The sequence below is a fragment of the Mastacembelus armatus genome, chromosome 13 (assembly GCF_900324485.2).
Source record: "Mastacembelus armatus chromosome 13, fMasArm1.2, whole genome shotgun sequence".
In the NCBI taxonomy this organism is placed as follows: domain Eukaryota; kingdom Metazoa; phylum Chordata; class Actinopteri; order Synbranchiformes; family Mastacembelidae; genus Mastacembelus; species Mastacembelus armatus.
Window position 1 is genome coordinate 10412855 of NC_046645.1, and position 25969 is coordinate 10438823.

The following is a 25969-nucleotide window of genomic DNA, read 5'->3' on the forward strand; positions in this document are numbered from 1 at the left end:
GTGAGATGACAGCAAATAAGAGGAGGTATAGATGTGTGAGCAAAGGTGTCCTTTAACCCTCAGCCTTAAAAAACATGTTTTGAAAGGATAATATTACTGACTAAGACATCAGACTGAAGTAAGGTATTGACTCCAAACAGGTTAAAGGTGTTGTTTATTTAATTTTCTTTATTCTGAAATGCTTCTGTTGCATATTTGAGACCTACTTTTTTTACGCAGGTGAAGAGTTTTATTGAGACCCAGCGTGCCCTGCTGGCTGAGATCCAGAATGGCTGCAAGAGAAACTTCATCCTAGCTAAGGAGAAGGAGGAAACTGAGCAGAAGAAGTCTGCCTCTATGGCTGAAATTGCCACAGAGGATGGAACCAGAGAAGAAGAGGAGGAGGAAGAGGCTGCATCAGAGCAAAAAGGTGAGGGAGAGGGAAAAGGTGGAGAAGGAGAAGAAGAAGATGAGGAGGGAGACACTACAGGAAATGCAGGACAGCCAAGCAGCCAGTTAGAAACCAGCTCAGAGACGAGTGTTTCTCAAATGAACCTGGAGTCAGACTCGGATACAGAGGATGAGGAGGAAGAGGAGGTAGTAACGAAGTCTTCTTCATCAAACTACTCCACTCACTCAAACCAGACTCCTTCTCGAACAGAGACAGGGGTTGCACAGCCCCTCCTCAGTGCCTCATGTACATCTTTGTCCCCATCTGCCTCTCCTGCTGGAGGGCCGACTGTTTTTTCTAGTATCACTGTTATGGAGTCTCCAGTATCTCCTGGCACTCCTCCATCACCAGGTCGCTGCATATCTGTCTCAAGTCCAGGGAGGGGTCATAAGATCTTCATGGTAACTCGGGTGGAGAGCCCCCCTGAGCAGCAGCAGCTACAACTCCAGACAGGTGCACCAGCAGCTTTCAGCCAGACTGAAGAGACCTCGAAGAAGCCTACAGATGCAAACACACATCTCACGTTACAGCAGACACAGCTGCCGCCCGCCTCTCCAACACCTACACAAACACAGCTGACACAGGTGGATGTGAAGGAAAGCTCACATGCCCCATCAAAAGACTGTGAACTGACAGAGCAGAGTCCCGCAGAACACTTAGAGTCCGCACAAAGTAATACACTGTCCCACTCACTAGATCTACAGTCCACAAATCTACCCGCAGTGAATGTGACAGCTAGCATCTTAGAACCAGAAGTGACAGATCCAAGTCTACAAGCACCAGCCCTGCCTTCAGATTCCTCACCACCACAGGTTATGACATTTCAGTTCACTGAGGAGGTAACAGAGAGCACCAAAAGCCCCCAACCTGAGCGCACTTGTGAAGAAAAAGAGAAGGATGAGGAGGGAGGTCATATAGAAGGTGACAGACAGCTGATATCCCCACATAGCACAGAGCATAAACAGTTAGACGAACTGAGGGGAACCCAGACTGCTGTCTCTGCAATACAAATGCAGCAACAACCATCAACATCTGGTCTTGAACAGCTACAGAATGAGCTAGCATCTGTATCAGAGGAGACTCAACCACCAAACCAAAAAGAGCAAGAGGATAAAGAGGAGGCACTTCCACAATGGGAGACGAAAGAAGCAGTAGCCATCTTGTCTAAAACTGAAAAAATCTATTTAACAGAGGAGAAAGACCGCCCAGCAAACCAAGAGCAACCAAGTCCAAAGCAGCAAACTGAGACAGATGAACAGGGAGCAGAGTCTGTTCCCTCTTCCCCCTATGATCAACATGCACCACCTGTCAAAGAAGGTGGCGCTCAGCGGTCAAACCCTCAACCAGGCGAAATCTCAGATAGTACCGACCCCGTCTTAAACAGGCCTAAAGCCGCTGTTGAGATGAATCCAGACTCGCTGGTTGAGGAGGAGGAGTCAGCTGATGAGAGCTCTGCAGAAGAGGGTGAGAGTTTTGTTGAGGCTCTGGAGGGAGGAGTCAGTTCAGCTCTGCCCAATGGCCTGAAGCCTGAGTTCTCTCGCCATCTTCTCGATGCCGAAAGCCCCAAGCCCAGCAGCTGTGTGATGGAGCACGGTGAGTCGCTCTAATCACTAAACTTTGCCGTCTTTGTTTAATCACATGCAGTTGGTTTGAGGTGTGAGCAGCCTGATTGATAATGCAAGGCATGTGTCACTTGTACAGTGAGTGTGAGCTGTGGACAGGACCTGGAGGAGCTGCTGCTAGAAGCCAGTTTGGACACGGGGAGAGATGCCCCGTGATGTTGTGAGGTAAACGCGAATCTGCACATAAAATTGAAAATCAGTCCTACAGTAAATGTGCTATAAGGTTTTCAGAATTCATCTGGCACAATTTACGTATTCAAAGCCACTTTAGCGAACTAGCAGGTCTGAATCTAAAACTCCATGAAACAAAGCCTCATTTTAAGAATAGCAAATTACTTATTCACTGTAATTAAACTGCCTTTCTTTCCCTTAACAATATCCTATTAGTTCACAATGATTAGTCACTATGATCCTGACGTCTATACCAGGAAATACATCGCATTAAAAATAATTGCACAGCAGTACTGTGGCTGAACACTTCAAGTAGAGAGTATTTGAAAAGCTGCTCCTCCTGCTCTGCTGACATGCTGCTTTGACCACATAACAAGCGTCGACAAAGCAGTATCCTCAGAATGAAATTGACGTCGCTGTGTAATTGCTTTACCAGAATGGTATTTAAATGACAAAAGCATGCTGTTGGTTGATGTCACCCAAAGTGGCTTTTCACTTACAAATTATGGGCAGACGTGAGTCAAACATGACATCAGTTGTGCAATTCGGTTTTTTATTATAGTGTTTGTTACATTCAGCACTGATATATCTCTTCTCTTGTGCCTCCACAGGGACGTGCGAAAAAAGCCCTCAGATCATTTCTCTGGCTCTACTACGTGACCGGTTGTCCTACAATGTTTTTGTCGTCGACTTTACCACCAACAAGACCTTTTCATGAAGGACAAAAGACTTGGTGTTAACAGTTGAAGCTCTATACAGAAAAATACAAGCAGCTTATGGAAAAGACGGTAACAAATAAGAAATCAGCTACGTCTACACTACATCAATCACTAAAACACATATACATATGAGCATTATGTAGGAAGGGGGGAGGGGGGGGGTCACCTTCTTATCACTACATTTTGTCAGTCTGCAATCTTTACACACAAAGAGAGATGGGGGACAAAGGAGGGAGGAGAAAACACTAACCAAAGACAGAACATGGACCTTTCTCACAGCCTCCGCTGTTCTTGGGGAAATAAAGGTTTTTGTTTTTTTTCACATGGGTACACAGAGACATAGTCTTTGATAATGAGAAAAGTGGGGTTGATGGCACATTCAGAAGATAAGATGACAGTGACGGAACCTGCTGAGCAGTCACCATCTAAGGCTTTTATATGCAAGGAAACTGAAGGGGTTAATGCGTGTTTTAAATGTCGATGTTTGACGTCTGTGTCCCCCACTACCCACCACTCTCCCTCTCTGAGAAGGACATACTGTAAGGGACCTCTGCCAAAGTGACCTCCTCCTTGTCTTTTGTGTCCTCATCCTCTGTTCACTTTGGCCCCTCAGGAATCAGCAACGGCCCTCTTAACCCCTTCTACCACGTGCTACACCGAAACCGCTTTTTTAAAGCCAGAACCTCAGCAAATATTGGATAGCAAACCTGTCTTTTGGTTATTTACAGTGAAAAACAAACAAAAAAAAGCATTTTTCCTCAATTCTCTGCAACTTCAGACACTGTTACTGCTTTGTCCAAGTCATTTGGGTTGTTTGTTGCAACAGCTCCGCCTCTGTCATCATCTGTCCCCTCCTTCCTCCTGTCCCTGTCTTTTGTTGGTACTTTGTCATATCACCTCTCCTGCTCATCGCTCATTTTGCCTTCATGCTTACAATTCACATTCAGTTTTTGTTTATTGTTTGGCTGGATTTGAGAAATTAGTTTTTTTTGTATTCATTTTATGGCTTTTTTCTAGTTTATTTTTCCATTTTTTTCCCCACCCTTCCCCTCATTGTGTTTTTTTCCCCATTTTGGTATGTTAAATAAAGATTGTCATTTTTGATGTATATTTCAGATTCAAACTAGAGCATATATTTAGTTTTGTTTTGTTGGAGAGGGGCAATCTGTGTTGGGAGAAAAGGTAATTATGATTGGACAGTTGGGCTGTTGGTAGCAGCTGGGGTGTAGTAATTAAAGTAAACACAAGGAGGCAGTAGATAATAAAAATGTATTTTATTTTAACACTACTCTGCTGGGTGCTGCTGTAGCCACAAGGGGGCGCCAGCAGTTATGTTTTCCCATAGTGGGGGCCGCTCTAAAGAAAATCACATCAAATACAACACACTGCAGGCACTGATGTTTCTCCAACTCCTGTCCTGAATTATCCAGATCAAGGCTTTAAAACTGAAACGTCAGCTTAATGTATGTTTGTGAATAGAGCTGGTTTTACCCTGCTTTGTATTTTTCCTGAGGCAGATACAGACTGGTGCGTCTGTTTTGGGGTTTTTGTTTTTGTTTTTTTTTTTCTTTTTAAACGGAGCAGCACTCGACCCTCCTGCTCTTCCTTACCCAACAGAGAGATTGCCCCCACTGTTTGTAATGCTTTAATTTTTAGAATATTTTTAATAATAATTTGTTAACTTAATTGAAATGTGCTGGTAATCACAAAGACATGTATGGCGAAATTTGTTCCTCTCAAATAAATGCATGTAATGACTAATAATGTGACTGAATATTTGACTCAAGCTGCTCATTTTCAGACTTAGAAATGTCTGAACCCATACAAAAACAACAGAAAAACAAGGTGTCAGTCCTGTGATACGTTGACAAAGTGTACCCTGCCTCTCACGCAATGTCAGCTGGGGTGGCTTCAGCCCCCAGCCCCCTCCTGGATGGGAATTAGCAGTTTTGGTAATTGATTTTGTTGGAATATTTCGAAACAGCTGCTGCCTTTAACTGTGTGAGCTTTGAAACATCTACAAATATGTTTAATTTGATCACAGGCCAGTGTTTTCAGAGAACAGAGTTAATATATCACTTCTATAAACACACTTTACAATATTAAACAGTATACTGCCTATAAATGTTGGTTTCATTGTTGCTGTCTGTTGTTCAGTGTCAAAAAGCTGTTCTGATTTAGCTTTGTGAGACATTCAAAGAAATACTTCTTACAGGCTCTGAGTGAGAAGGGGACTGGTAGTGCAAAGTTTCATTTTGTCAGTAATTTGCAGCTCATTGACACAAAGTCTTCCAATTACTTGAAGTACAGGGTGGGAACTCTGTGTATGTGAATTCTCCTCCGAATGAATTCCAGACTGCATTAGCCCAGTAATCCAATAATGCTCCACTAATACATACAAAGGAGATGGTGAGAAAAGTTATTAAAATGTGATTTCAATAATCCTTCAATGCCAGCGATCCCAACAGATAAAATGTCTTATATATGTAACACATTAGCTGGTGAGCCAATCTTGTATCTGAGTAGCCAAAATCAAGAATTTCCAGCTTTTGTTGTTTTTCTGATCTTAAAATATGTTAATGTTTTCAGATTGTTCTGCCACTGTCAGCAGTCAGTATGACAGAACTAAAGTCAGATTACTGTATCTGGCTAGAACTCTTTCTCTATGGGGACAGTGGTAAGTGATCAAATGCTTCCTCACTGGGTCTTTCCTTGGGCTTTAGCCGTGCCTCAGGAATGTGCTGGCATTGACGGTCAGGATTTATCTGTGGTGTCAGCCTCTATCTGGCATGTTGCTTCGCAGTCCAGTAGACTGCAGCGAAGCCCTGCACACTGGAAGAGCAGAGACTGGACACTGCATGACTTATTAATGCCTGCACTGTCTGTGGAACATCGGGATTTTAAAAAGTGTAAAACTTTAAAAAAAAAAAAACCATCAAGCACCCAACACCCCTATGTACAAAATAATATCACAAAGTTCACGCTCAGTGTCACTGTTTCACTGCAGTATTAATAAGATGGGGATTGTACACTTGGAACATTTAAAAATGATCAAATCAAATTTCATGGTAGACTAACTCCTGTGGTATTTTGGACAACCTTTTTGATATGATGTGGTTGTGTAATCCTGACAGCACAGTGGGGATTCTATTCGATGAAGTTAACTTCACTGGGACTGCTCAGGGAGGGTGTAGGAAGGACGAGCCGTGAGATCGAAGGTATTTTCTCCCACCAACTAGCCGAGGAGGGAAAGCAAACAGGACTTAGTGAGGAGAGGACAATCTCATCCTCCCCCTCCCCTGCTCACATGACTGTGATTATAGCAGAGGAGGCGTGTAGTGGGACACAGCGAAGGGAGACACGGTTAATGACATTTACTCTGATTTTGGAGCAGAGACCGCAGCCAAGCCCAACCTACCTTTGACTACTGGCCGAGGGTTATCCACATTTCTGGGGTAACTGAACTTACAGACTGTGCATTTGTTACTTGATTGCATGTTTACTTATAGATTTTTGCATTATTTGTACACTCTGATCTTAAGTAAGAGGTGTAGTAATACTCTGTTACAGATAAGACAACTGCATTCAAAACTTTACTTCAGTACCAGTGAAGGTATTACAACATATACTTAAGAGTGCCAAAAGTAAAAACACTCATTGGGCAGAATGGCCCATGTCAGAAAAATTTAACTTTGTGGATTTTTACTGACAAGATATATTGACAACTTTATATACGGCTGGGTAGTTTGTGAATTTCTCGCTGTGGGATAAACAGTTGCATTTTAATAATAGTGATGTATTTGTCATAATGTATTTGTTGATTATATTTTGTATTATCTACCTAAATTTACAAAGCAGCCTTTGGCTGTTCATCAAGTAAAAAAAAAAAAAAACACACAAATTTTGAAAATTTTCTGAATTAATTTTTAAAATCATATTACATGGACTGTTTTCCAAAATAAAATCAGAAAATATTTGTTGTAACGTAAATCCAATGCGTTTGAATAGATGAAGTATTATAATGTGAGCTTTATACCCTCAGTCACAGGTATGAGGGTGTTACACTGGTGCATGCTGGGAGTGACCATCCTGCTGCTGGTGTGTGAGATCACCACCAGTCAGCTCTGCAAGTCCCTCATCACCCTTGTGGATGGTTTCCACACGCTCTTCGTCCTCATTAGCATGGCTCTTCCTCCTCCTCAAACTGCAGGCATGGCCAAACCTCAGCTCTTGTCTTTGGACTCATCTACACATCCTCCACAAGCTTCTTCCTCCTCCTCCTCCTCCTCAGTGCCTCCTTCCACCCTGCCATCGATCAAACCTCCTCCCGCCACCCAGCAAGATCAGGCCCCAACTCCTCAGCCAAACCACGATACACTCTCGGTCTTTAACTCTCAGAAACTCTCCCACCCAGAAGTCTCTCCTGCCTGCGGTGTGTCCTACACCGACAGCAGGATTCAGCCTGTGGGGGCTTTCTTCTCCACCCTCCTCCTGGGCTCTCTCTGTATCTCATACTTACTGGAAATCATCAGCTTTTCCCTGAAGCCACACCAGGTCCAGCACCCCCTGCTGCTTGTGGTGGTTGGAGCTGTCGGTCTGCTCCATAAGATGCTGCTGCTCAAGCTGAACTGGAATCAGCTGCACAATGAGAGGGCTGGGGTCGGCAGACGGGCCAAGACCGAATCTCACCTTGAAGTGACCCTGAATGGTAGTATTATCTGCAAAGCTTCACAATGAGATGAAAAATGTTCATGTTCACATTGAGAGCTGATGCACAAACGTGCAATATGTGGCCTCACTTTCTAGGTGTCTAATAGGTTCGAGGTCAGTTAAAAGCCATTAATGATAACAGCATTTGGGTTGCCAGGTTGTGGTTGGTGTTTCTCCTCCTCCAGGACAATTGCTTTACATAGTGTCACAGTTCAGCATCTAGACCTGAAAGACAAAGGACTTTCAATAAATACATAAATAAATGGAACAAAATCTGCTTATTAAGAACTTATTTACACCTATGACAGAAAAGCTCTGGCAGATTATTTAAAGATCATTAATAAAGCCATTGATTAAAACATCCAAACTCAAATGGAAAGTAGTATCCAGTGTGACATGGTTATTGCATAACTTTAAAAAAAAAAGAAATCACTTCTTAAAATTGTTTGTTTTGAGCATGTGACATCAGTTTTCAGCTGGTTATCAATAGATTCAGTCTAATCAGAAATGCTCCATGTGTGTGATGACCAGACTTGTCACAATCATTTTTCACAGGATTTTAAAGTCTAATGATTTTATGAAAATGAATAAGTACTGAATTTATATTAGTGTGAAAGCACATACTTAAATTGGCAATATGTAATTCTAATCTATTACCAGAGAGGAGTGTGCCTGCCCAGGTAGTGATATTTCTCTGAAGATTTCACTTTGAAGTAGCTGTGAGGTGTATGTTCAGCTGGAAGTGTTTGTTTTTTCATTCCTCTGTTCAGCTCCCACAGTTTTAGCTGAAGAGAGAACCAAAGAGCCAGGGCGAGTCCTCTATGTCCAGTCTGCCCTGGACTCCCCGCTCCACAATGGGGCGCTTGTCCTCTGTAACCCGGGAACCTCCAGCGTCCTTGGCACTGATTCTCATACCTCACAGCATCAGCCAGAAACCCACCTGCATGCTGCAGCTCCACAGCACAGCCAGGACTCTGGAGCAGCGAGCGGTGTTGAGGATCAGAAGACTTTTAAGTGTGCAAGTCCTTCAAAAGCCATCGCAGACATTTCTAAAGACTGTGCCTGCATGAGGCCTTTTGGTAAGAGAGTTTAATAACGTTTGAAATCTAATGCTCAGGTTTTAGGGCCAACTCAAGGTACCTCTTTGCTATGGCTGAGGTGTGTTTTTCAGTTTAAATAAATACATTTTGACAATTACAATTTTTCAATATAATTTGACAGCAATACTGAACATGAGTTTATTTATTTTTTTATTCTTCAACATCTTGAACCCGCCAAGTGATTTGATCATGCTGGGATGATCACAGTCTCCTTGTGTTGGGATTATTTTTGCCAACAGCTGTTTCCTCTGTTACCAGTGAACAGACACTATATAAGAAGGTAAACTGTCAAAGTGAAAGAGAAGCTCTTATTATAAATTTCAATGTCTGTATTTGAAATAAAGCAAAAAGGCTAATTGGACACAGTTTTCCGTGGTTATTGTTAAAACTGGAAAGAAGATTATTTTGTTATTTTGTTTTATTTGAAGAGGTAAGACATAGAGCACAATAGACCACATCTCATTGCACTTAACATCATGTCAATTACAGAAATATCTTCTTTCTAACACCTGTGTACAAAAATCAGTGGTATTCTCCATTGGAAGAAAATGGGATTTATTTTATATTTTCTGTTTCTGAACCAGTGTGTAAAAAATGCTCTAAAAAAAGGTTAAAAACTGTAGTATTTTACTGTTTTCTCCCATTTCAGACAGCCAAGATGCATCTAAAGCCTCCCCAGTCTGCAACTCATCACATCACTTTGAGAACCCTGTACCAAACAGCCATCGGCCAGCCTGCATGCTGTCATTCATCCTTTTCATTCAGGGCCTTTTTACCTCCTTTCTGGCTCTGGTGAATGGCCTGGTGATGCTGCTGCTTGGCACTCAGTGCCTTCACGGCTCTGAAGCCTGTAGCCTCCTGGTCTACCTGGATCCTGGTCTCTCCCTGCTGGCTGTGATTGTGCTGATTGCCACAGCTAGGCCACAGGTCGGACTGTGTGTGTTTATGTGTCGTGTTTATGTGTCGTGCCAATCTAGTGACAGCCATAGCACTTATCAAGACCGCATTAAGACTTCTGCCCACTAATTAGAGACCACTTGGAAAGGTTCATTTCTAAAGGATTAGAAAACTCTGCAAAAGCTTTCCATCATAGACTGCAGCTTACTCCTTAATTACATTACCACTAAAAGTATCACTGCATCACTAAAAAAACACAGAAGTAACAGGGGAAGTAGAGCCATAATTAGTTATTATTGTGACTACTGTTGTTATCTTAATAAATGCTTCCACTGTTCACCACCTTTTTATGTTAGTGTAGTTGTATGTAATCAGAGAGAATTGTGCTGGTAGCCTGCGTTTACGCTGTTGCTCATATCTGTTAGTAATTTTTAAAAAGTACTTAAATGTCTAAGTGTACTGATGTGTGCCCTTAAAGTATTTTCCTTACAGAATATTTACTTTACCACATTGGCTCTCATCTCAAGTCCTACCAGGTGTTTATTTATGTGGCTCATATTTGCTGGCTCTCCAGCCAGACCAGTACTGACTGTGCTGACCTCTCCAGATGTGCAGGTATGGACTGCTGCTGCTTCAGGCCACACCTGCACACATTTCTGTGTCTGATGTGGAGCGGAGGATTGCGAGTGTCCCTGGAGTGAAGGCCGTGCACGACCTTCACATTTGGCAGTTAGCTGAATCATTAATGGTGGCCTCTGTCCATGTTCACTGCCATGCTGGGTTTCCAGCATATAGGTAACGAGGAACATTTGGACTTTTATGCTGATGATTGTGTTTCATAGGCTGTTCTTAATAGCATGACTGAGTAATACAGACTGTGAGTCAAGCTTGGGATGAGACACTGAAATATCATCATCCATTGGTGCTTCATGGATTCTTGTAGGGATTGTTAGTGACTGGTTATGATCAATATGTGTTTGTCAGATTCAGTGGGAAATATTTTATTAATACAGACCCATTCCACATATGTCCAGGTGTGCTGATCTGATGTCAGGGGTCACTAAGGTGCTGCAGAGTGTCGGAGTGAGCTGCTGCACTGTTCAGCCAGAGTTTGCTTCATGCTCTGGGTCCCCTGCAGGTAGTGAGGGTGACGCCTCCCCTGCTCTCCACAGAGAGGACCCCTCCTTGCCACCTCTCCTGGCCTGCAGCCTCGCCTGTGGAAAGGCCTGCACTGGCAGCATGTGCTGCTCACCTCTAGAGGAGGAGGCTAGGAGCCCTCTGGCACCACCAGCTGGAGAAACAAAGGAAGAGCCTCAGACGCTGGTCATCGAGAATACCTTCCTCTGATTGTGAGGTTTAACAGAATAATCACACTGCTATTCATGTCCTGATGTCCAGCTAGAGATGGAGAACGATGGGGGAAACAGACAGATCTTAGTGTGATCTCTCTCAAAAAACTGCCTGTACATTATATTGAAAAGTGAAGTTAGTTTGACACGACATTAACAAGGTGTTATAAGATTTATATGCAAAGTGTAAGTGGTTTGTTTTCTTGTTATAATAGTTTTACATTACTCAATTTGTAACATTTGTACCTTTGTATTCTCTCCTATGTATGTATTGAAATAAAATAAATAAATAATAAAATGATATAAGTTATTGATCCCATGGAGCAAAATTCAAGTGTCACAGCAGTAAAACAACGTTTCAGTTCAAATACATATACAGTAAATAATTGTGCCCGGGTGTGCAGGCTTCAAACCTGCAGCTGCTTAGCGGCAGAGTGGTTCAATTCCACATTTCGGACGAGGACGATGACGTCTCATCGAAGATAAAGGTGACGATAAATGATCAAAAACATTTAGGGCAGAAACAACATGTTGTGGTCAAAGAGACTGAGGTTGTGAAACACGGAAATAACTAATAACTAATTTAAAACTATACATTATGAGCATTTATATGCAAAATTATATGAGCACCACTGTTGAACTTAAGTACAGATGTGATGTATTTCTACGTTTGAGGTATTTATATTTTTTCTGTTACCTTATATTTCTACTCCAGGGTTGTATTTTTTCCCTTACATTTATCTGGTAGCTATAGTTACTTTACCAATTAAAATTTGAAATACTAAACAAGCCACCCTTTTATTTAATATGGCGCATTGTTACAGTTTGAATTAGCCAACATTATATAAATGAAGCATGAAACTGTTTAAATTGATTTCACCTCAGATAACTTCAACATTATACTGAAGTACATCAAAAACAACAAAATCTTAACAACGTTAAATAAAACATGAGGCCTTGTTGTGGGTTACATTTTCAAATATTATATAACATTATATATTCAATGAATAACTGAAGTATTTGACAGTGAAGTGAAGTATTTTGACAGTGTTGTAATAGTATTTTTTTAACCAAAAGATCTGTAAACTCTCTCCACCATAAATAAATAAATAAAAATAAAAATAGCTCAGCGTGCACATCCCTGCTAGTCCTCAATATTGATTTTACCTGTTTTGACCCAAACATAGCTCTCTACCTGATGTGGTGCAGACTGGCTCCACCCATTTATTTCCAGTCAACCAATGAAAATGCTTTTACTTTGCATAAAACGAAACAGCCTCAACTAAAGTTCAGTCGTTTGCCTTCATTCGACATAAATACACTTCGCTGTATCCAGCATGTGTTTGTTTACATGGTCCGTCTTTGATAAATGCAAACTTCCAGCAGTCACTTGGGATGACACCCTGACTCAGATCACTGTCTACGGTGGCACCTACATATATATCCGAGGGACCTAGTGTTAAGTGCCCGGATGAGCCTCGGTGGTCCGGGGTGCAGGCTTCAAACCTGCAGCTGCTTAGCGGCAGAGTGGTTCAATTCCACCTTTCGGGCGACGAGGCTTAACGTCACATGACAGACAAAGGTAACGATGGATTATTTACAACAAGAACTGTTTGTGAAACTGCGGAAATATCGTCACACACGTGACTCTGGCGAAATTGCGCGGGTTTTCTCTTTCCGTTTTTAAACGTGTCGTCCCTACGTCACGGACCCACTTCCTGTCTTCGCTCTTCACAATAAAAGTTCTAATTATAAAATGAATAGCTTCATATTTTCTTTCTTCTGCATTTACTTAAATGCTGTACTTTAATGTGTACTTGTAGTGTGTGTATTAAAGCAGTTTGACATGCTGTCGGTGCAGTCCTTTCCCAGCCTGTCAAAACCACTATCTAGGGTCTGTGGACTGTAGCTTTAGGGGACCGGCAGGTCTGGCGACGGCTTAGACTGAAGTCGTGATCCGAGTCTGTGTACATCCGCTCAGCCCGGAAACATTTGATTGACAGCAGATGCAAGCCAATCGTGAGAATCGCGAGATTAACCCATCCAATCGTGTTCCTCCTTCGTGTAGGCGGGGCTTTTAATCCGGAAGTCTATGTAGCGAAGGATGCGTAGTGTCCTTGCTAGCTTGGTTTTGGGGATAACTTCGACTAAAAATTTGCTCTCTGTCAGTAGCAGCTGGCTCTTTTGTTATTGCCTGGTAAGACAGACTTTTAGTAAACACTAAGAGGCACATCTGGCCTGGTTTGGTTCCGATAAACCGATGTGAAGCTGCGTTGTTAGCCTGTGTCAGGCAGCGTCCTGCTAACGAGTATGAGTTAATGTCATTCACGTGTGCTCCTGAGTTTCAGTAAATTAATACCTATTGATTATTAATATTTGTTAATCTATTAATTATCTAAGCACAGCCAGTAGCGAGAAGAGCTGCTGTTTCATTTAGCCTCAGAGTTTTATTGCTGAAGGCCTCATCACATTAACTGTGAGCAGTGTGGGGAAATAAATATGAAACCATGTCAGTAAGCGACCTGCCATATTTATCTGAATATTGTCTGTGTCTTAAATGAACATTACACAGGCGTGTCTTAACTAATGTGTATATATGTATATATATATATCTATATCTATATATAGATAGATATATGTGTGTGTGTTTGACTTCATTCCATGATTGTTCTAAAATAATGTTTCATCTTGTCCTCCAGGTTTGACTTTGAACAGTCCAACATGCCGCTTCTCAAATATTCTGCTAAAGTCTGGGATGCCATGAGCCTGAAGAAGGGCATCTATGCTCGTCTTCCTAAACACTACCTCAAGTCCCTCGAGCCAAAAGAGCCCACCCCTGTCCACTGGAAGCCCCTGGGGGTTCAGTACAGAGTCGGCCCAAAAACTGGGCAGAGGGAACGGGTGCAGGATGTCCCGATCCCCATCTACTACCCTCCAGAGTCCCAGGACGGCCTGTGGGGTGGCGAGGGCTGGATATCAGGCTTCAGATATGCCAACAATGACAAAGTGAGTGTCCAACAAGAAGGTTTCCTTTCATTGGCCCCTTAGAACCTTTGGGTTTGTTAGTTTTCTTTAAACTGATTTTGATTTCCCTTTTGAACAGTTTGAAACAGAAACTGCAGATCACTGTAGGTGATGTTATGTCACTGGGTTCCCAAATGGCTCACTTTTATTACTATATTTAGCTGCTCTTTATTTATATCCAGCCTGCGGGTTAATTTTTGTTTCACTTCCCATTTTCTGTCAACTTCCTTTTTTTCCTAACTGAAAACCAATTAACAAAAACAACTATCATAATTTAATCTCAGTGGAAATAGAAATCAAAGCAGTAAAGTAGAATGTAATATAATTGTTGGTTCTGTTTCAGAAAAGCAAAGATTTACTGCTGTTTTCATTGTAAAGTAGAGCATAGATGCTTTATTGTATTAAGGTACACCAACACAGTAGATATCAATAATATGATATTATGGGTTTTACATAATGCAGTTAAAAATATAGATATGCACTTTTTAAATACTAATTTATCTGTTAACGTAAGTTTTTCACTGTCAGTTGTCCACAATTATTTCAGTAAACCAAACCTTTTCAAGCAACAATGCCACAAATGTTTCCCAGCTTCTATAACGTGAAGATTTGGTGCTTTTGTGGTAACGTCTGATAGTAAACTGTGTTAGGATTTTGGATGTATGGTTAAATGAAACATTTGAATATATGTTCTGTTGTCTGACATTTTATAGGATTTACCGAGGAAACAGTCATCAGTTTAATCATTAGGTATTTACAACCCTAACTACAAGTGTGAATCACAATGCATAAGCCATTTTACATCATAAGTAATATTTTCTCTTTATTCTGATTAGACATTTAATTTTAATTCAAAGCTGTAATTTGTCTCATACTATACAGATATCTGTGATAGGAAAGGAGGGAGAGAAGAAAAATCTTATGTCCTCTCACTTTCTCTATTTCTATATATGTGTATATATACAGGGGGAAAAAAATCACATGAATTTCCTGATCTTCCTTCAACTTTACTTTTGTGTTATTGTAGAGAAGGTGGTTTGACATTTAAACCCAGAAAACCTTGGTTTTGTAAAAACTTGCTATACTGCACACAGCTGCTCCAGACGTCATTATTTATCTCATTTTTTTTTACTGATCTGAGTTGTCTCTTTTGTTTAGATGTCGACTCGTCTGAAGAAGACCTGGAAACCACAGCTGCTCAAGAGAGAACTGTACAGCGAGATCCTCGATCACAAGTTCACCATCACAGTCACAGCTCATACTCTGGACCTCATTGACGCTGCCTTCGGATTTGACTTTTACATTCTCAAAGTAAGTAGAAACTGTGTTGAATGAACAAAACGACTTTTCTCATGAAGCTTCTCATATGACTCTGGTGTCCAACTCTGACCAGACAACAAAGGAAGATCTGAACTCTAAGCTGGGGATGAACCTGAAGAGGGCCATGTTGCTTCGCCTGGCACGCAGAGAAACAGAACTTTACCCCAGCGATCCCACCAAGAGAGACAAGGTCTACGAAAAATACAGGGTCGGTGAGATGTGTTTCAGTGACCTCTGGCACAACTGTTAAAACTAACCTCGGTGTGCCAGTCAGAGTACAAGAGAAGGATTAAAAACCAAATCACGTGTTTCTTTTTGTGTTTCCTCCTGGCTGAGCAGCAGTTTGAGATCCCAGAGGAGGAGGCAGAGTGGGTGGGCCTGAGTCTGGAGGAGGCTGTAGAGAAACAGAGGCAGCTGGAGCACAAGGTAATAAAGTCTGTAAACACAACTGACTGAATTTCACCACATTTAGCACTTTGACATAAAAAAAAGCTATAAAAACAAGGTGCAAAAAAATAAAGTAACAGGAGGACAACAGGACCAGCTCACCAACCTGAAAATGGTGAGTGTGGTTTCTAAAGACTGACAACACTATAGAGCAGTCTTTGTGAAACTGGATCTAGATTGCAGACCTTTGAAAGATGCTTCAAAACTCAGATATATTGTATGTAACAGGCTTAAGTGCTTCATATTTCTAATCATTACATTGTCTTCAGTGTGCGTCCTGTGCGATCTGACTCAGGTCTGTTCTGATTCTTCTCATTTAGGAGCCTGAGCCTCTGTTTAAGGTCTATGTTGACCAGCTGGTCGAAGAGCTGCACACGCAAAAGCTCTGCCAGCCACATCTCATGGAGAAGAAGTGATGACCTGAACTGTCTTCAGGAAACAGATCCAGCTCTTCAGACTGAAAGATTAAGTACATTGAACTGTCAAGCTTCTCCAGATGGTGGTGGGAGTTTGAGTCACCAAGTTTGTGTTTCAGAAACATTTTCAGTACTGAATGCTCACCCCGGGGGAACTTCCTGCAGCTTCAACTTGTATTTCCATGTAGGAGTTACACAGGGGATGAGGTCATGTTGGACTGACTGGACAATAAGACTGGACTGGACTTTCTCATCATGCATTTAAGATTCACACATGAGTTTTCATAGGAATTAGGCCAAAAGCCCCGATTAGTGTAAATACTCTGTGAGGAGCTGAGATATGAGGCCCTTGTAGAGAATATTTCAAAATAAAAAATAAAAAAAATCATGATTTCTTAAGCCCTGTTTCTGTTCTGTAGCAATTATTGAATTAGTTCACTAATTCACTGCTTAATTGTAGGCAAGATGATTTTTGTAAATTAAAAAAGGAAGAGTTTGGATAATACTCTTATTTTACTGTATTGCAGAGTGAGGTGAGAAGATCAGCTTAGCATGAAGACTGGAAACAGCTGGTGTGTCTGCGTGCAAAGATAACATCTGCCTGTCTAGCTCAGCCATGCACCGCAGCATTAGGCAGTAACACACGGCCAATAGCACTAATCTTAATAATACGTTGATAAAAATACTTTGTCATACACTAAAAAATGATTTCAGTGAATATTACAATTGCTATAAGTGTTAGAGTGGTATCAGTGTACAGTGGTGGAAAATAACTAAGTACCTATTGCTACAGTTTGGAGGTACTTGATCTCAGGTGAACCAATCAATATTTTACTTCATTTTTATTTACAGCTACAATCACTAATAATCACTTTTGTGAACTATATTCTTGAATGAAGGACTTGTGTTTGTAATGGCAGGCCTTTACATTGGACTATTGGTACTTTTTTATCGGGTCCTGGCAGGAAAGTGGATGTGTGTGTTTCCTGAGATGTCGATCTGTTTTTCTTAAGCTTTTACTTTGCGAGCTGAGTGCGCTGTCTGAGGATGTCTGTTTCTGCCCACCTGGTGGAGCCAGAGAGCTCTGGATGAGTACAGTCGCCATTTGAGAGATGACAGAAGATGGCTTGTTTGCATTATAGAACCAGATGTGTTTGTAACGACTCCAGGTTACAACAAACGAACTCTACAACAAGCTCAGCTGTTTAATCATAAAATGTTGTGCCTGTCTTCCTCCAACTTATCAGGCGAATGTGATGTACTTCCACTATATATGAAATTCACTTAACATTCACATTAAAACAGTCAGTTTTGTAGTAGGACACACAACTGTCTTTATGCAGCAAAGATCCTCATATGGTGCTCGAGTCGAGGGGTGGGGGAAGAAAAGAAAAAAAAGACGAAGGGGTTATGAAAACATTAAGAAACAGCCGTTTGTCGCCTGGTTTCACTTTCAGCATCTCTATAGGGTTGTAGTGGTTTTGTGTTACTTTATGGTTGCCGCATGCTATTGTGGTTAAATGGGGAGTCCCTCCTGGAATGGGGACTCCCATGGGTGTTGTACCCTAGGCAGCAGAGGCAAAAAAATGGTACCTGGCACCTGTAAACATAAGATTCACTCCTTATATAGATACAGCATTAGTCTGGAATTACCCTTTTCAGATTGCACTTGATCTGAATCGCCCATGGTAACAAAAACAGTCAACCTCTCACCACTTGCCAAATTTGGTGACTTTTCCTTTTTTAGACAGACAGATGTTTGGATGGTTCATCTTCACTGTGATAAATGAGGTGTGCAATTTAAAAATGGTGACCTCAAGTTTCATTTCAAATCAGATTTTCCACCAGTGTTTAATCTGACTTGGCTATAACAACATGCCACTAACATTATTCTCATATTTTTCTTCTTCTCGCTTAACTGCTCAGACCGTTTCTGTCAAATCCCCATTGGTCTTTACTGGTATCTGTTATAGTTGCTTTGTCACTGGTCCATTTCCCAGTACAGCTTTGGCCACATATTGATTTTTTTTTTTTTTTTTTGGTTTTGTTTTGTTTCTAAATATATCTAAGTTTACTTTCAGGTGTATTAAACTTTAAAGTGGCACAGATAACCTGGATCCTAGAGGTTATTTATAAAAAAAATCAATTTATTTTAACAAAACAAGTTACATTTTAGTCACACAAGCTGTTTTTTTTTTCCACTTTTGTCTAGACTAAAATATTTCAACTATTGAATTGATTGCCCTGAAATGTACCCATTGATTGGTACACACAGAGAGTTTGTCTTGTGACACTAAGCTTTTTGTGGTTTTCAGAGAAATAATGTGAAATGAGACTGTGTATTCAGATGATCTCATTAATAAACATCCTCAGCTCCCTCAGCTGTACTTGCATGTGGTGCTCATTAGCAAATGCTAACAGTGTAGACAGTAAGTAATGTAACATCAGCATTGCCACTAAAACAATTCAGCAGCTGCCTTAAAAAGTATCAGTGTGTTTTCCTGCTGTGTATATCAGGAGATATTTGTCACATTTGTGAATATGTACTATAAAGACAAATAGAAATATCACTAATTAATAAAAGCAGAGCTTGGAAATAAGAATATATGCACATCAGATTCAGCTACAGTTTAAATTGCAGTATCCCTTTTTACTATGTCAGCTTTCTAATTTGACTGGGCATCAAAGACAAAACTATTTATATCTGGTAAACAGACTGAGGTGTGAGTCCAGTGAAAGCTCTAATGTTAACCGAGAGCTTTGTCTGACCTAATCTGAGTGATATAACTGAAAGCCGAACCACTTCCCCACCCTGAGGGTGGAGAGTAGAGTTCAGTTGAGTTTTTTTTTTTTTTTTTTTTTTTTTTTAAAAGCACATAAGCTTGTTGATTGAGTTTCTCTGTATCATAATTTCTGTAGTTGATCGTTTCCATCCCACATGACTCATCCTGTCGGCTCAGTTCTCCCCAGAGTCTCCACAAACCAACAGACATCTGTGAAAATTACAAAATTGAAAGTTAGAGCCAGAATATGGCAGGTTCATGCCTACAGTCTGAAACTGATATGACACAAATCTGTCACCAGAAGAAATTTCTTTAAAAAAAAAAGTCAAATATAATCTTATTATGCCCCTTGATGCTGTTTTATAGCACTGTAGACTAAATATCTTTGGGTTTTTAGGGCCAGTCAGTCAGAAACACTTTGTGCTCTGAGTTGTACATTTACAATTAATTAAAATATTAAAAGGAAAAAGCTTAAATTACAACCAAAAGTCATTTGTTTTCATCTTACCTGTTTCTTATAATGTAGGGTCGTTTTCCCAGCATTCCCTGGGACACAGCTTGGACAGATGTCCAGTCTAAGACAGGTCCACGTCATGACTGGGCTTTCCAACACATGAATAAGACTGTTCAATCCCTGATGTGTTTAAGTGACTTGTTCTAGGATGGTTGACCTCCATGTGACAGTTTTGTGTCAGTCTTCACATGAGCAGTCACATGGAAATGATAATCTTTGTAATAACAAAGTCATGGGTTTGATTTAATCACATAAAATTTGTGGCATACTCACTCGATTTCCACGAAGTGTTTTAGCTCATAAATACTGTTTTACTGCTGATCATGAACTCTGCTGTCAGGGATCGCTTGACGTTTGTCGAGGGAGAATTTGCTTTTTTACTGTTTTGTCTAGACTTTAAATGGAAAGATATCACTGGTTAGCCTAGCTTAGCATGAATCAGCCTGCATGTTGATGTGAGCTGTCAAAGGTGCAGGTTGGCCTGTTTCCAGTCTCTGTGCTAAACTAAGCAGCTGCTTGTTGTAGCATCATGGTCAGAATAAAGGCATGATAATAGTATCAATTATCTCACATAACTGTCTTTATTAAACCACCTTTTACATGGAGGATAGCCATGTGTTAAATCTAAATGTGTGGACATGTCCAGACAAGTCTTAGCCGCAGGGCACTGTACTATTTCACAGGAAATAATCTCTCTCTGTCTCTCTCTGTCTCGGTCTGTCTCTGTCCTTTGTCTCTCTCTCTCTCTCTGTCTCTCTCTGTCTCTCTCTCTGTCTGTCTCGGTCTATCTCTGTCTCTGTCTCTCTCTCTCTCTCTCTCTCTCTTTCTCTTTCTCTCTCTTTCTCTCTGTCTCTCTCTCTCTCTCCCTCTCCCTCTCTACCTCTCCCTCTCCATAACAGGGTGTGGAAAGCTGCCCAGTGTGGAGTTTCCCAGTGATCCATTTTCACCAGAGCCAGTAAAGGTAACACCTGCCATAATTCACACACTCCCAACAGCAGCAATGTTAAATATTGAAATTACTCATCTCTCACCAGTGTTTGTTTACTTCTCAAACAGTTTTATGTGTGTTTTAGGGTTTAAAAGGACACACAGCTAAAAGTCTTTTAAAGTAAATGAAATAATGCTAAACTGTTTTTGAAATATAAATATGTCCAAGAATGTTTGTCTAAATTTAAAAAAAAATAATAATAATAAGCCTTACTTTGTTTTAATTAGGAACTGTAGTCTTATTTAAGGTAATATTTTAAATATCTGTCACAGGACCCCCACCATGGTTTGGTGCTTATCTTGAAGCTGTTTTTTTTTAGCTTGTAACATTATTAGATATTTGTCTCGTACAAAGGTTTTTTCCCATTTCCATCCTATTTTAGGTTTCACTTTGGTTCATTCACTAGGTTGGAGCCTATTTTAGTTATTTTATATACTCCAGGGTAGCTTGTTAATCCCCTGTCCCACACCACCACATAGATTCCATTTATATGAAACTATACTAATACATCCTAAATTATTACTTAGTTATACTAATAATTATTTCTGTTATCAATATATTTTTTATGATTAATCTGTAAAAAGTCATATTTTCCTTTGAAGTGTAGTAGAGTATAAATATACAGTAGCAGTGGGAAATAATACTGTACATGAAAATATATACATATATGAAAATGTGCAGCAATCCCTCAGCAGCACTTTTGAATCATGAGATACACATCAGCTTAATCTGTTTGCTGTGAGCTTCCAGTGCTTTTAAAGGCAATTTGAATCAATGGTGGACTTTGCCACTGTCACTGCAAACAGTACGTAAACACACCGATTTAAAATAGCCTGTCATACAGACAAATAAAGATTTACCGTAATCTGTAGTAATATTTAGGAAAATATGCCAAAACATGCCCACAAACCTTAATTTGGAAGTTAACAAAACAGCTAATGTGCTAATTTCCCAATGTGTCTCAATCTATGAAAAATTCTAAAGTGATGTCACAAGTTTCCCAACTAGGTGACTCAGCAGAGATCACACAAACCAAAGTTGAAAGGAGAAACTTTTTTTTCTTTTTTTTTTTTCCTTGAAGAACTAAAGGCACTGTGAGGTTAGGACTCTGTGCCCGATCGGAGTCCAAAAGTGGCCGAAAGCCACAGACAAGGAAGTTTCAATCAGGCGCATGTGATTAATCAGGCAAACGAGTCATTCAGGATTCACCTGATTCTGTTCTCATGTAAAACCAAGAGGTGAAAGCCAAAAAATCTTTTACATGATGATCACTTGTTGCTGCCAAGGTTTATTTTTATCAGTGAGTGAACAGGTTAGAAATGTGTGGAGGTGGGCAGCTAAGCAAAAGGTCACATTTACTTTTGTCACCCTTTCTTTTTTTTTTTTAAAAAAATCACAAAAGCTGTCATCAGTTTCAGAGGAAGTAATGACATGACAAATAACACTAACATTTTATTTTTGTTCTGAATATTTACACTAGTGCTACAGCGAGAGGGAGGAGTTGGACATGTGACAAGTTGTTGGACAAGGTGCAAGTGCACGAGTGAAACCACAGAACAAATAGAAGTGACAGAAGAAAGAATATGAGGGTGAGTGGTTTCTATTGAATTAAAGCAGATTAAATATCAAAGACGCCAGTGGCACATCAGCAGCCAGTAATAACATGAACGTATCTGAAACTACTCTGTGTTTTAAAACTAGAATCCTTTAACACAACTAAAAACTTCTAGTAGGAATCAGGAATTGTCATGCTGAAGAAAACAAAACAAGAGATCACACAAACATTACGCAATAGGTATTTCAGTCTTACCTCACTAATGATTTACTAGCACATACATCAATTTATGCAACAGAAGTCCTTTCTTTAAGCTGCACTCTTACTGTGAGAATCACCTTACTCTGACCTGTTAGCCTTAACATGAATGCTAGCAGCATTTATGGGCAAATATTTAGGAATGTTAACACACCCTGATAGGTGAAGCCTTGACCAGCGAGGCTTTCAGGCAAAATGAAACCAAATTACTATACAAACAGAAAAGCAAGCAGGTGAGGCAAATGCAGTTTGTGTCATCTTGAATTTGGGACGACATAGCTTTTCTGGCTCTCAGTTTAGAAATGTTCAAGAAAATAGGTTGCATTTTGGGAAATTCACTCATTCTTTTTCTCACCAAGGGTTCTGCATTAATAATTTGGCTTAGAGTTTGTTACCTATGGACACAGTAAGGCTAGCTGTTTTTCCCATTAAGTCTTTATGCTAAGCTAACTGTCTGCTGGCTGTAGCCTTACATTTACCAATTAGAGAAAAAAACAAATCAGATCATCATCTAATTCTTGAAAGAAAAGTGAATAAGTACATTTCCCACAATGCCTAGCTATTCCTTTAAAACAGAGTAGTTGTTTATTCTACAAGATGTGGCTGTCCCATCCTCATAGTTCCTGTTCTGTCTTCACCTGAACCATGTCGGATGAGCTGTTTTGTGACTCTGACTGCAGTGTTTGGCTCTCATTGACAAGCATGTTGAACTGCCAGTCGTTGAATTGCGAAAAGTCCTCGGTGCACAAGCCAAAGTTCTGGTTAAAGTTCACATTTGTGTTGGCAAACGTGCAGTTGGTGTCAGGCCCCTGTTCGATGCCAGACGGCATGGGCATGGTGTAGGTCGGGCCAGTGAATATTTCTTTAAATGCAGGCATGTCTAATATCTGATTAATAACTGCCACTGCTTCCTCGTTTGAGTCCAGGGCCTCGTAACACATCCCCTCCAGAGCAGGAGCAACAGGATGGGCAGCACAAAGCCTGTCGTCTGGAGACGACATGTTCTGAGGCTGTGGGAAATGGAAGGGCTGCTCTGCTGCGGGTGCACTCCCTTCTGCAAGAGGACAGACAGACTGTGTTAGAAGGTAAGCAATCATCAAATACAAATATGCCAAAAGGCCTCTTGTGTAACGGTAATTCATTCTGCAATTGGCAATTCGACATGCAAAGTGGCAGTTCAATGCTCAATTCAGTTTGAATTATTTTGGTTAAGAAAATTAAATCAACTGCATTTCATATTGCCATGGTTTTATTCAAATGTGCCAGTGAAATCGTGCCCCCATATGTGATGAATTTATTTCTAAATCCAAAACCTTTTTTCACAGTACAGGTGTTTTTAATAACATGAACATTAGCTCTGTTCTCCTTAGTGTTCCCAGCAAGTCAGTGCCAGTGAGTGAACATAACACAACAGCCTTTTTTGTTGTCTTGCAGTGTCAGCAGTTCCACAGTCCAATGTACTGTCAGGCTGCTGTCAGATCATCGGTTTTAAAATGTAGAGCACTTGTTTAAATAGTGCTGAACTGGTATTTTGGGGCTAAAACTGAATTAAAACATGCTGAGATATTAAAGACATTTCTGTGTTTCCCAGTAATCTGTTTATAATTTGCATAGGGGAAACACTGCCTTTCTCTCATTTTGCAACACTGCTGAGGATGTTTGTCTGATTTTGAATTTACTTTATTGGACTCTCAATGGGGGAAAAAATGACCAGCTAGTAAGAAAGTACCTGAAGAGATTTGCTACAGTGGTTCAAGCCTCACCTGTCGCGCAAGTTTTATCTCTGAAGTTCATGTTCGATTTCCTTGTCTTCCGCTTCACCTCATACGGATCTGAAATGGGAAAAATTTTGGGAAAGTATTTAAATTCATGTTACTGTTTCTGGTCAGAAATAATCTGCTGCACCTGGTTTTGTAACCGAAATGTAGGTCTTTTAACTGACCTTTAGCATCTAGACTGATTACAGTAGTAAAATAACCCCCTGTTATCAAAGACCAGGCAGTAAAGTGCTGTCCAGACGTGACTGACCTGAGTTGTGTGGCAGGTATGTGAAGGTGACAGGCTCGCTCTCCATCTGGTCCGACATGCGATGAAGGGCGACACTGACGTCAACCTCCTCTGTGATGTCCTGGTCCTGGTAGGGCGGGGTCTTAAACACAATGGCAATCTGACGGTGCACGTCTGTCTGGGCGAACTCCCCATTCGCTTTCCACGGCCCTCGTCTGAAGACGATTTCTATGTCATCTGTGGACCAGTGACAACAGACAGAGCCAAGAGAATCAAGAAAACTAAGAATGCAGGATTTATTGTTCAAGGCATCAAGCGCTTTTAAAAGCAGTGATTTAAATTCCTTTAAGAAAGGCATCAGAAAGTCTTATTTTACTAGCATTTTACATTGCAACCCATCAACATCTGAGGTTACTCAACCGCTAGCTTTGCAGAACAACAAAAACAGTTTTCAAGGCAACATAAGGTCAGTCACACTGTGGAGGTACAAATATGCCAAAGAGTTTTAGCAGTGTGTCTCAAAAACACTGCCTGACTAGAGAAACCCTGCTATGGTTGTAATTCTCTCTAAGATTATTCAACAGTCAACATAAACTCAGCAGAAGCAAATAAAATCAATCCACATTTGTCTTGCTTTAAGACCGTGTGCTTTAAAAATGTGTTAATCCTACATAGTTTGCTACTTGTTTGTCACTTTTGAAAAAAAAAAAAAAATATCGAATGATTCCTCACATTATACCTGTGATACAGGAGAGAGTACAATGGTGACGTCCTGTCCAGTCTGAGACAGAGCTCGTTCAATGTACTTACCCGTGTGAGCCTAAATGTACATGCTATGGATTTTGCACATGTGCAACAGAAAGTGACTGAAGGTTTCCTCTTACCTTTCTGCACTTTGTCACACAACATGTAGATTTCTGTCTTGCCAGTGCAGGGTCCTTTATACAGATTCAAACAGTTGATCTTCAGCTGTGATGTAGTCGTAGCCTCTGAAAAAGAAAAACGTGCAGCACTGATTGAGAATCAAGAAGGAAGGTTTTTGTTACAGTTTCTTTTACTGTGGTCATGAGTTGTGTTTGTGTGTCTGGCAAAATCTTACTCTTATCATAAATTGGATTGGACACCACTGGGCTGAGACTGTCTTTTCTGCCGTCCTCCCACTCGAAGTCGCATTGGAAACACAGACGCACTGCATTCATATCCATGTCTTCAATACCCTTTGAGTGACCAGCTGAAAAGACAAAATAAATCAGGATGTCTGTTTTTTAAACTCACAACAGAGAGGGAAAAAAAAAACCACATAATCCTTTATATTTCAGTATGAATAAGTGTATAAAGTTCTGATGAGAGGTTGTGTGTTAGGATTCAACTCACTTTGAAAGGGGTCAATATTTTGGCTTCTTCTTTTCTGAAGTGACAGGTCCAGCTCTTTCCTCCTCACACACTGGATACCAAGGTTAGCAAAGCTTCAAGATAGGGAAGAAACAACACATCCTGTTAGCACCTTTTGAATGTTCAGCAACGGAAATGAAGAAAAGGATTTAGGGTGAAAAGAAAGATATGATGTTAAGAGTGTAAGCATAGAGTGTAGATAAAGACAGACACACTCAACACCATCTCCACATAGTCTCCCATTATGCAAAAGTGAAGCCAAAATAT

General features: G+C 40.6%; 4 protein-coding genes and 1 long non-coding RNA gene across 7 annotated transcripts in view; 4 read left to right on the forward strand and 1 right to left on the reverse strand.

The window, feature by feature from the left end:
- The window catches only part of ppp1r37 (protein phosphatase 1, regulatory subunit 37), a 35274-nt gene extending 30231 nt beyond the window's left edge, over positions 1-5043 (forward strand). For both annotated transcript variants that reach the window (XM_026298717.1, XM_026298718.1), the window contains exons 11-13: positions 220-2023; positions 2132-2217; positions 2835-5043. In XM_026298717.1, coding sequence (XP_026154502.1) covers positions 220-2023; positions 2132-2208 — 1881 coding nt within the window. In that variant the 3' untranslated portion in view covers positions 2209-2217; positions 2835-5043. The remainder of the gene's footprint in view (positions 1-219; positions 2024-2131; positions 2218-2834) is intronic.
- A 1232-nt stretch (positions 5044-6275) lies between these two features.
- Positions 6276-11133, forward strand: LOC113125234 (zinc/cadmium resistance protein). The gene is made up of 6 exons (XM_026298577.1): positions 6276-6397; positions 6985-7650; positions 8423-8731; positions 9402-9679; positions 10257-10444; positions 10684-11133. Exons 2-6 carry the CDS (start codon positions 6993-6995, stop codon positions 10994-10996), a joined length of 1746 nt encoding a protein of 581 aa, XP_026154362.1. The 5' UTR covers positions 6276-6397; positions 6985-6992; the 3' UTR covers positions 10997-11133.
- A 1938-nt stretch (positions 11134-13071) lies between these two features.
- mrpl28 (mitochondrial ribosomal protein L28) lies at positions 13072-16604 on the forward strand. Its single transcript, XM_026292248.1, has 6 exons — positions 13072-13195; positions 13698-14004; positions 15181-15333; positions 15416-15550; positions 15682-15768; positions 16110-16604. Exons 2-6 carry the CDS (start codon positions 13720-13722, stop codon positions 16203-16205), a joined length of 756 nt encoding a protein of 251 aa, XP_026148033.1. The 5' UTR covers positions 13072-13195; positions 13698-13719; the 3' UTR covers positions 16206-16604.
- A 6060-nt stretch (positions 16605-22664) lies between these two features.
- relb (v-rel avian reticuloendotheliosis viral oncogene homolog B) overlaps positions 22665-25969 on the reverse strand; it is an 11013-nt gene continuing 7708 nt past the window's right edge. For both annotated transcript variants that reach the window (XM_026330164.2, XM_026330173.2), the window contains 6 exons: positions 25685-25776; positions 25410-25541; positions 25195-25299; positions 24332-24547; positions 24067-24135; positions 22665-23357 (listed from right to left, as the gene is read on the reverse strand). In XM_026330164.2, coding sequence (XP_026185949.1) covers positions 22918-23357; positions 24067-24135; positions 24332-24547; positions 25195-25299; positions 25410-25541; positions 25685-25776 — 1054 coding nt within the window. In that variant the 3' untranslated portion in view covers positions 22665-22917. The remainder of the gene's footprint in view (positions 23358-24066; positions 24136-24331; positions 24548-25194; positions 25300-25409; positions 25542-25684; positions 25777-25969) is intronic.
- Positions 23253-25006, forward strand: LOC113144273 (uncharacterized). Its single transcript, XR_003297145.1, has 2 exons — positions 23253-23388; positions 24348-25006. It is a non-coding gene; the product is annotated as an uncharacterized LOC113144273 (long non-coding RNA).

Coding starts and splice junctions, on each gene's coding strand:
- LOC113125234 (XM_026298577.1), top strand. CDS start 6,993: ATGAGGGTGTTACACTGGTGCATGCTGGGAGTGACCATCCTGCTGCTG. Junction 8,732..9,401: donor TGCCTGCATGAGGCCTTTTG/GTAAGAGAGTTT, acceptor CTCCCATTTCAG/ACAGCCAAGATGCATCTAAA. Junction 9,680..10,256: donor TTGCCACAGCTAGGCCACAG/GTCGGACTGTGT, acceptor TGACCTCTCCAG/ATGTGCAGGTATGGACTGCT.
- mrpl28 (XM_026292248.1), top strand. CDS start 13,720: ATGCCGCTTCTCAAATATTCTGCTAAAGTCTGGGATGCCATGAGCCTG. Junction 15,551..15,681: donor AGGTCTACGAAAAATACAGG/GTCGGTGAGATG, acceptor CTGGCTGAGCAG/CAGTTTGAGATCCCAGAGGA. Junction 15,769..16,109: donor AGAGGCAGCTGGAGCACAAG/GTAATAAAGTCT, acceptor CTTCTCATTTAG/GAGCCTGAGCCTCTGTTTAA.